Genomic DNA, 10,669 nt, shown 5'->3' with positions numbered 1-10,669 from the left:
AAATCCCAAAGCAGCTTTTATGAAGGAAACAATTTTAAACTGTGTTTAACTAAACAGCTTTTAAACGTGTTTAAGCCTTGGTGTGAATGGGGCATATGACTGCGAGCAGTCGTACTTTTTTCCTCAGATCGCGCGCGCAAAGAGACGGCAAAATTATGCATGCAAATTAGAAAAGTGAACGAGGAAGAATCGCGCGAACGTGACAGAACTTAGGAGAAGAAAGAGATTGCTCACAGTCTATAAAAGGTTCGGATCTTGGGTCTGGGATATGATGGAGCCTGCTAACTGATTGTGCAAATGCAAGTTACCGTGTGTGGATAAGCTTACAATAGCTAGCAGACATGTCAAACAGAACTACCATACCATACCTATAGCTTTTAGCTTTTAGCTTGTGGGATCGTGAGACTACAATGTAGTCTCTTATCTCGCCAACTGTCAACAACTTTTGTTAGTTAGCAAACCGGAGTAGGATATACAAAGAATGGCTTTCGTTACTTTAAGGTGCCTCTCTCTCCTCTCAAACATTTAAATGCCCGACAAATCTAAACAAGAGAACTGAAAACTGCCCGTTACCAAGAAATTTTCATTTCCTTTGACCTAAAGAAGTTAAAAAAGGTACATTTTTCTTGCTGAATTTGTTGGTGCCTTTTGGTGTAAACTTGGCCAAAACGAACCCGAAACTTTGTTCAACATAATGATATGTATTTTATCAACACTCAATCACGTGAGTTTAAACGAATCTGATTGGCCGATATTTGCGCGCGCGTTTCCCTCCTTTGTTAAGTCACACGATTTTCACAAAGGGAAGTTATGAGTCGCCAAAAGAAAATCGCTCACTTGCGAAGGGAGAAAAAATGGAAAACTCCAAATGGGAGGCACTTTGAAGAAGGGAAGAAGAAATAGAAATGGAATTTAAAAGGTGTGTGGAACTGTAATTGATTTTCAATCACATTTATGAACGTATTTCAGTTAAGAGTTGAAGTTAAGGCCCCGTCACTCGACGAACTGAAGTTATTTGCAAAATACAAGTTGTATGTATGCAGTTTATCATGTTGATACTGTATACTAACATGTTTGTAAAACATCTCTGGAGGAATTTGCAAAGTTCGTCAACACGTTACTCGATTGCAGTTTTTCGGTGATTACCACATACCACTGTTCGAGACAAAATATTTGGTACAACCAGTTCGGTCAATAATTACGAAGCCAAACGAGATTCTTTTGTTTGATCCATTTTCAGATTTAGCTAATCCTGACAGTTCGGATTTGTGTGCTTGCTAGAACAAAAATCTCAAAAAAGGTCCATGCCTATTTGTTCGGTTCTTTCTTGAACGAAGACGTTTGCTAAATTGAACGTTGGATCTGCCAACTTAAGCATGTTTCAGGGTTCAGACACAACCCGGAAATTCCAGTTGGAAAATCAAATGGTACGCATCATTCGATTTGGAGTACTTCTGAAATTATGAGCTTCTGGTCAAACTGTTGCAGTTTTATTACTGCTTTTGGGATTTACAGCTGATGTTCATACATTTTACATGTTATCCATCTTCTCTTAAGACAATCTAAGTCATTTCGTATTTATGCCGAAAATTTTCATCTGGGTGGTTGCGCAAATGGTAAGCACCCTGGATCTTTCCGCTCGCAACCCAAGATTGGTTTCCCCAAAATTGAAGGGAAAAAAGAATTTTCGATCCCAAAACCTGACCGGATTAAACAAAGGTTGCAAATTCAAACCGCAACGCGAGCGCGCATCACGTGAACTAACACTGATGAATCTGATTGGCTGATTTCTCCTCGCGCGTTTTTATACCTTTCGTGTCACAAAGGAAAGTTTTCAGTAGCAAAAAGAAAATTGCTTCCCTCCAGGCTTTGCTGCTGTTGTGGCCAAGAAAAAAGGCAGGTTTGCCAAATAACTTGGGAAGAGGAACGTTTTCAGTTCAAACAAAGGAAGCAGAAGGCAAACTTATGGTGCAGTGGATCTGCTTTCCACGCATGGTCATAAAACGCGCAAAAATACTTCTTTATGTGCATCCTTTACTACAACTACATGACAACAAAATCTTTTCCTGCACTGGTTATATCCGGATTCTGTAAGAATATTGACCTAAAACTGCTTTGGAATTAAAACAAATGACCTTAATGTGGCAACATTTTTTCGTTGTTGTTGTTGTTGTTGCTGCAACTCGACCCAGACCCCTGCTCGACTGCGAAACCAAACATACTGCAACTGCAGTAACTGGTTTTGAAAGGCAATTTTCTCCGTCGGCTCTACAAGAATTCTAGCGTTATTATTCATGTATTCACATAATTTCTACCGCGCGTTATAGTCTCAGAAAAGTAAAAGTAAAGTACTTCAACAGCTCTGCCTTGACCCTCAAAAAATAAAAAATAAAAATGAAAATACTTACGCACTTTTCAATGAACTCTTTCTATTGTACTTGAAAAGCGCCAGGTTATTCCTGTTTTGCTGAACTGAAAAGGTCGCGACCATCTCTTGGAAATAAACGGACGTGTGCCAAAACAACGAAAGAGACAGAACGGGAACGCGAACATGTCAGGAAGGCCAATGGCTACAAGAGGTGGGCCTTTCAAACTCCGCTCCGAGGAAGAAACACAGGCATTATTCATTATTTCCTCGGTTAACTTTCTTGGAAAAACATTTACGCACCCAGCATATTTCTAACGCGCGTGGAAACCCAAAGGAAATAACTTTTGATTTGTTTCTTCACTGTTAACATTGCCGACTTTCTTGTTAAAAACTTCATAGCTTCCACGGCAAACTAGCAAGAAATATTCATCCTTAACGTCGTAAAAAGACAGTACAGGTGTAATCACCCTTATGAAGGAATTCGCAGAAGGCTTTGATTTTCAAGTCTACTGACTTACTGCTTGTTTATCAAGGTGTCCTGGTTCTTTTTACCCTTTCCGCGGCAAGTGTGTCAATGTTTCTCTCATACCTTGTTTTCGTCTCCAACCTTTCGTCTTAACAGTCAAATGAGTGAGCTGTAAATTCCAAATGCCAGCTCAAGTGAATTTTAGACCCACAAAAATTTATTAGTGAAATATACAAACAATAAGAGTGCTTCTGTCTCGGTATTAACATTTCTGTTTTCGGATTGGATTAATATAAAAATAATTATCAAAAAGTCTCAAAAATGGTTTGAAAGAAACACAGACGTTTCGGGTATATAACCCTTCTTCAGTGTGGAGAAAATTTAATGTTCTTAAAACTTGCAGATAAGGCCTGGCGATCCACTTCTCGGCTAATATTAGTTTAAAGAACAGAAAATTTCCATGGGCAACGGTAAGCTGACAATTCCTCAACACAAACACTCTACTGTTTACCACCAAACCCGCAAACTTCAACGCCAGAGAAATGACCCTTCTTTTGCCCACTGCCTCAAGATACACAGGTATCATCCAGTCAATGTTCTTAATATTTATTTCTCAACTTCAAATAATAATAAAAAAAACGAGTGGTCTTCTAGAAACAAACCTGATAACTCAAGTTAGTGCGATACATACACAATTCAAACTAAAACTTGTGTGATACTTCCTCAATTCTTGTTACAACGGCGCTGTTGTCTACTATAGCGGAGGTTTGTAAGCTCACTAGCATTCCAGCGAAACATTTAGTTCTAACACAACTATGCACCATTTTACTATGAATCCTGAACTGACACAAGAATTAGTAGATAATGAGACTTAAAGAGAAGTTTATCACATCTACGCCACATATAGGCATTACAGATTAAAAGTTTTCATGCCACTACAATGTCTGCTTAGCAACTCCTTTTGCTGCCAATACGCCCTCTGAAAGCAGGTTCTGGTTTGTCGCACTGCTGTAGAGCAGATTAGTTAGGACTGGGCGAGCGACTTTGTCCACCTTGTTCCTCTTCTTTATCACTGAACTCAGCTGCAGGTGAGGCAGAGCGGGACCTCGATGCTGAGCGTGACCGGGCGGCGGGAGATGGTGACCGTGATCGTGACCGAGAATGTGATCGCTCTCGTTCCTTCTCTCTCCTACTCTCACGGTGACTCTCACGGTTTCGATCGCTACGGCTCGGGCGCTCTCTGCGCTTTGGTGAGCGGGATTTGGATTTGGATCGAGAGTAGGAACGACGACGGCGACGTCTGAAAGAGAATAAGATTTTCTTATACCATTTGCAACAATAAAGTGTAAGGAAAATAATTTTCTAACATTTCCAGTTTGTTTAAAAAATTTGTAATAAATGCAGAAAAATATAATACAAAAATATACAATAAAAATAATACAAAAATTTTATAGATTTTTTTTAAAATCGGGTTTTCAGCTAATTGCAATTTTTTCATAAAGTTCTTTTATAGGTGATGTGTAGATTCAGGTGAGAAAATTAAAAAAAAAAATGTGCAGGGGCACTTTAATACACATCCTCAGGAAAACTTTGAACTTCGTTCTGAGATGAGAGCACACCAAATGAAAATCAATAGTCTTCTGTGGCTAATTGGTGTCCGAGAGAGAATGGGACATTTGAGAAAAGAAGAATTTTTAATATGTGAGGAAAGAGGGGGATGAACGAACAAAACTACTTATTACAAACTTCTGTATATCCCTCTATTCTTTCTAGTTTTCATAATGTCTTAATCTCCTAAAAAACGTAAGACCACAAATATTTCTAGAGGTATGTTGTATCAAAATCCAGTTAGATATTAACACAAACATAATAAATTGTAAAGTTACCTTGGACTGCGACTTCGGGAACGGCGGCTGCAAAAAGCAAAATAGGCAATTAAATCATATCTAACTCACAGTAAGGTGAAGGTCAACTGATTAAAAAAGTACAATTTACTGTTTACTGTGTTATTGTGGTTTCAAGTTTGTAATTTTTGCAAACTTATTCCCAACCTCCAGGATAATTTGGACACTGATTGACCTACATGTAGACAAGATTACAATCCATGAATTCCTGATATTTGCAGCAGCACCAAATGATTGGACTTACACCATGGATATGCACTTGTTACATTCTGGATTCCACCATGGTCAAAAATGTTCTTTGAACCCCCAATGCTACAATTTCCTCTCAAGGGTGAGTACTCCAAACAGTTTTACTGGGCATATTGCTCAATTCCCAACACTCTCTGAAACACTAGGTTAATATTTTTTTATTGGAGAGAACCACAACCATCAGTCAATGCTTGTAAGCCATAGTAACAGTACACCACAGCAAGTGCGAATCCAGAAAAAGTGCCTCTTCCAAGCCTCATGGAGATCAGGGGGTGGGGGGAGATTGCTCTCCTGAGAAAAGTTTACACTTCTTGGGTTATTTGAATAAGCCACTGCCCAGTTCCATTTTGATAGGAAGGAGTCTTGCATATTGGGAGATATTCTCCTTGATATCAGTTGAAAGACTGGGGGCATAAGGGACCTACATGTATCTTGAATTTTAACTTGTTTTTTCACTCGGGCTCAAGTTTCCAAAATGAACTGTTGTAGGCCATACGCCAAAAAAACAAGGACAATCCTTTATACCCCCAGTCAATCACTTTGAACTTGTGACATGGGCTTCATCTTTACATCTTGAGTCAACTGACTATTTTGCTATTTTTCCCATAACAAATGCACTTGAGCACTAGCTTATCTATTGAAAACAAGACAACATCAAGTAATGTACCTTTCATCCTGGTAATCTCTCCTGCTGCTACTGTATCCACCACTACTGTAGGTCTCTCTCTTTTCTTTGGTCCGCATCTGTGAGGGGGCTAAGAGCAGACATCAAATGGGTGTCAAATCACTGCTGATCTCAACATAAGCAAACAGGAATGAACCCTTAACCTGACAAAATGTGATAATAAACTGACCAGTCGCTATTGCTAGGCAAGGTACAAGATACCATACTATGTGACAAAGGTGGGAGGAGCTACCCCTTTTATATTGCAGATCCCTGTTTCAGTGATTTGTGACCCTATCACCTTCATGCTACCAAGAACGTCAATTATACAACTAGTTATCCACATGAAGTAATTGTCTTGGTTCTTAGGCCAGGGTCTAACACTGTACTTCACATACATGTAAGCTGAACCTAATTACAGTTTAGGTCAACCAAAATTCATTAAGTTTGCCTGTTGAGTCAAACGTGGAACTTAATTCAGCTGAACTTACCTGCCAGATCAAAAGCGAAGTGGTCGACAAGAAATACGCGTGATGGATATACAAAAATTACAGAGAAAATTGAAATATTATGCAAAAAAAGTAATAATAGAGAAGGCTTGCAATTTTTTTTGTGGATGCGGCCGTTGAGATTAAAAGAAAAACGATGAAAAAGAATTAACAGTTATACAATTAGTTCAAAGAATGTTGATTCTTGATTAAGCGATAAAACTTAAAGGTTAACATTTTAAGTGTCTTTTGTGGCCTGTTTTGAATTAGGTAAAAACTGTTGGAGTTCAAGTTTTCTGCAGGAACAATTTTACACCCAGGGCTTTCAGCTAATCACTAACCCTGTTATATTCAGAAAGACATTAACATAATTCATGCATTAGGTTTGGCTCAGTGTTTGAATCAAAGTCGAACTTCAGCGGCCCGTTCTTCGCTCCTGAACCAGGCGCGAAGAACAGCTCAGCTGATACAAATACAATCAACCGAACTTAACTGAGTCAAACGCCGAACTACACATGAACTTAAAGGGACAGTATCACACTATTTTTAGTAACACATTGAATATTCGGTTGATAGCAGCCAAGATATAATGACAAAATTCCATTAAAAGACTATCAGAATGTAAAGAAACTATCCATGGATATTTTCGCCGGCAGATGACCAAGATAAAGAGGGGTTCAAATTTCGCTGTTGTAATGCACTAAAAATCGCCCGTTGTACTAAATTTTGGTTCAACCTTTCGTGTTAGAATCAATATTAATGTTTCTTTAAATTAGCGATTTAAAAATCAATTAATAACACAAAGTTTAAATTAAGTGAATTTTGGCCAAAAATTGTGATATCTCCCATGATACTGCCCCTTTAAGCCATGTTAATTAGTTGAATAGAGTACGGCTCATGTGAAGTACAACATTTGACACAGGCACTAGGGCTCCTGACAAATCCTTGCCAGAAAACCCATTGCTCCCGTGAGCCAATTTTGCACACTTTCGTGTTCAATTCCTGCCTCCCCTGGAAGGTCTCTTTTGTAACCTTTTGTTCTAATTGCCTTCAGTTGAAAATTCAATTGACCAATCCAAATCCATCGACCGCAAATATATTTATAGGTCTTAGGGGGCCAAGAAATTTCAATCAAAATGGCAGCTGTGTGCTTCAGGCATAAATTTTCAATATGCCAATTTCCTGTTTTCAGAAGGAAAGAAAACCTTTTTGAACTGGTAAATTGAATGAAGAACTAAGGAACACTCCACAGTTTAGATAGTGGAAATCCGTAAGTTTACAGCAAAGAAATTATGCTTTGAGGATACATTGCATGTAAAATACATCAACTGGCTTCAAAATTGACTTGCAACTCTTTCAAATCACCTGGGTGTTGCTTGCCTCTGAATAAACTTTTACTTTATACTGTCATTTTTGATTTTGGGAAATTTTTTTATTTGCAACTAGTGTATTTTATCCGACAATTAGAAATTCTAACCAGGGGCGTGCTGTTTTTTAAATCCTTTAAGTTGTTTAGTTTTACTGCGTGTGGGGTTGTTTATTACCAACTTGCTAATTTGGTGAATTACTGAAAAATGCGTGGGCATCATTGGGTTAATAAAAGAATGAAAGCCAGTGCAGTTTTATGTTTGTTAAATATTGCTTTTCTCAAGTGATCATGACGAATTTCTAAAGCTTAAAATAAAACAGACCTAGCTCTAGCTTCCTAGTTTCTTTAAATAATTAATGACTTACTCTTTCTGTCTCCCTCTGCAAACTGAACTTCTAGTTCCCTTCCAAGGAGCACGACTCTGTCCAGGTAGTAATGGGCATCTTCTGCATCACGGATATCTTCAAATGTATCATATGTTAAGGCTTGACTCTCCCTTTACCAAGCTTGGTCTTGACCAGAAGCTTGAAGAATGCTTGCACTCAAGATAAAGCTTTAGATGGCCACACTACTTGCTTTACCTGTTTAACACTCCCTGATAATGAAGATCTTTATTTTGTTTCCTTGCATTTCTGCAGTAAATTTCACAATATATTTAAACTGTCGCCACAACTTTGATAAAATGTGCCTGGTTTCCATTTTATACTAAAAAAAATACGTCTTTATGAACCTTAGCAGGTAGTTTGACCACATATCCTGAGGTGAACCTTGACATTACAACAATAATTATTGGTTATCCATGTGTCTTTTACCGGTAATTTCTTCCTATAGCACACTCCTTAATCAGGAAGACTGACAAGGACTTTTAAGAGCTTATTACAAGGCTATGGAGCTTGATTTCTGATGTAGTTTCAAAGAAACCAGCACAGCTGTCATTCAGGGCCATAACCTGGAACACCTGTTACAGCTGAATACCCTTGAAACAACCTTGATGTTATGGGCAATATTGGCTGCTGTAGTGTTATTTTACTCAGAAAGCAACAAGACTTTTATGGGTGTCAAGCTCAATGTAACATGAAGAATGTGTAACTTATTATTCAACATTTAATACTTACAACACTTGCACTCTTTCAAAACTTGTACTTGACTAGTAATATTTGCAAATTCCCACCCTTTTCTCCAAGAGCAGGAAATGTCGTGACGGTGCTTGACAAAACTGAAACTTGTAGCTTGGTACAACTTTCTCTGAGACTTTTCTTTGTACATGTTACTGGCCAAACTTTTGGATTCATTCTCTTTTGAAGTTTGCTTTAATAACTTTACTTTGAAACTTGTCTTGACCTGGGCCATGCATTTCAGTGGCAGACAATCCAACAAGTTCAAAATCCTGAAAATAGACCTTTACATCTTAAAGAGTGTTGGAAATTGCAAAACAGTGTGGAAATTTTAAATCCATTCCCCTTTGCTCAATCCACAGTTTGGATTCTGGATTGGAAAATGATCAATTTACACTCTGCAGGCACAATGGATTACAAAATAGTAGAAATGGCAAAACTACAATCAAAAGTGTAAAAAAATAAAACATTCCTTATTCAGGAGACTCATGGATGAACTGGGAGGGTTGGCATAAAATAAATGATACCGTGCAAGATGCTGTACAAGCTGTTGATCACTTTACCATGTTCCTGCACATGTCACTGGATCTCCCAGAGGAAAGTGAGGCTTATCTTCTCTTTACAATATGCCAAATTTCCACAAAACCAGAAACTTAAGGTTTTCGAAATTCATGTTAAAGTTGCTAGCCATATTTTTGTTCATCTTGGGCCCAATATGTTACAGACATTCACAGAAACTATAGGAAATGGGATTGATTTTGCATGAAAGTGGGGGGAGGGATGAAAGAGATACATGTAGGTTGATTTCTTACCGGGACGAGGGAGTGGGAAGCTGATTAATGATGGGAGGTTGGTACAAAAGAAAAACATTAACATTTCAACCCTCCAGAGGTTGCCATCTCTGTGATATGCACAAAACTCATCTTGGGGAATGTGTAGATGTTTGTTTTATACTTGGTGCTGTCTTCTAGGTTAGCTTTAGAATTAGCAAGCTAGTGAAGCTGTTTCCTTGGTCTACTCTAACTGAAAACATCCCTACAATGCTGTTAAATATTTCAAATGACAAAACTGTCAAATTTTCATGCATGAGTACTTACAAATTCTTTCATGCTTTGGAGAAGCAACCCCACTAAGCTCGAACTTTAAAATCTCTACACACTTGAACCTTTTCTTTGCCCTTGCTGTCACTCGACCTAGAACCTTTATACACTTGAGGCTTTTCTTTGCCCTTGCTGTCACTCGACCTAGAGCCTTTATACACTTGAGGCTTTTCTTTGCCTTTCGGTGTTTGCGGTGACTGTATGTATGCTCGCTCTTTACACTTGCCCTTTTCTGTGACTGTGTAACTCGCTCTTTACGCTTCCACTTTCAACTATTTCTCCTTGTGCCTTAGCCATTCTTTTTAGCAGCCTTGGCTTTCAAATCTGTTACATTCACTTGCAGCTGCTTTGCCTTTATGAACTTTACATTCTTTTTAACTTGAGGCTTTAAATATCATTTCCACATAGGACTAGCTTGGGCTTTTTTAATCTTTATCGATTTCTTTGACTTTATCTTGTGGACTTTAGCCCTGCTGGTTACCAAAGGTACAACAAAAGAAGCTTAGTGCTACATGTTTTAACCTACAGAAGAGCAACTTAATGGTCAAATCAAAGCTTTAAGAAATAAGAACAGAAATAAACAAAAAGGATATTGTACATAAGCAAATCCACGGGATTCTCTTGTGTAGTAGTCCAAAGGAATATACACGTCTGTTATTCGGCCATACTTGCCGAACAAACGTCGGAGGTCTTCGGGCCTAGCAAGAAAAATAGACGCATTTATTAGACTTAGACCTCACAAAAACTAAAAAGAAGGCTTCTTTATCCTTACCTAGTGTCGTGATGTAAGTTTCTCACGTAAAGTGAGCTGTTTGGAGGTCGAGAATATCGAGACATCTTCTTTTCAGTTTTCCTGAAAACCACGCTACAAACTTAGTACTATGGGATGCCGAAATAAATGTATGCATCCGCACTCTCATCGGTCATCGGCCTTACCCCAAACAAC

General features: G+C 38.3%; 1 protein-coding gene and 1 pseudogene across 2 annotated transcripts in view; both read right to left on the bottom strand.

Moving 5' to 3' along the window:
• The window catches only part of LOC146472607 (uncharacterized), a 104,875-nt pseudogene that overhangs the window by 34,373 nt on the left and 59,833 nt on the right, over positions 1-10,669 (bottom strand). The gene's annotated exons all lie outside the window — the stretch shown is intronic.
• On the bottom strand, positions 3,420-10,636 carry LOC146472611 (uncharacterized). The gene is made up of 6 exons (XM_085119351.1): positions 10,496-10,636; positions 10,317-10,421; positions 7,874-7,977; positions 5,655-5,742; positions 4,721-4,747; positions 3,420-4,134 (listed from the first exon to the last, which is right to left on the bottom strand). The coding sequence occupies exons 1-6, from the start codon at positions 10,558-10,560 to the stop codon at positions 3,855-3,857; spliced, it is 669 nt and encodes a 222-aa protein (XP_084975477.1). The 5' UTR covers positions 10,561-10,636; the 3' UTR covers positions 3,420-3,854.

This window comes from Pavona decussata, unplaced genomic scaffold (genome assembly GCF_977016875.1).
Source record: "Pavona decussata unplaced genomic scaffold, jaPavDecu1.1 SCAFFOLD_98, whole genome shotgun sequence".
Taxonomy (NCBI): Eukaryota; Metazoa; Cnidaria; class Anthozoa; order Scleractinia; family Agariciidae; genus Pavona; species Pavona decussata.
The sequence above is the reverse complement of the archived record's forward strand: the minus strand, read 5'-3'. Positions and strand labels throughout refer to the sequence as shown.

What these genes read in the sequence shown, in the direction of transcription:
- LOC146472611 (XM_085119351.1), bottom strand. Translation starts at nt 10,560, where the DNA reads ATGTCTCGATATTCTCGACCTCCAAACAGCTCACTTTACGTGAGAAAC. An exon ending in AACTTACATCACGACACTAG is followed by an intron (nt 10,422 to 10,495) that starts GTAAGGATAAAG and finishes TTTTCTTGCTAG; the next exon opens with GCCCGAAGACCTCCGACGTT. An exon ending in CGTGGATTTGCTTATGTACA is followed by an intron (nt 7,978 to 10,316) that starts ATATCCTTTTTG and finishes AACATATGATAC; the next exon opens with ATTTGAAGATATCCGTGATG.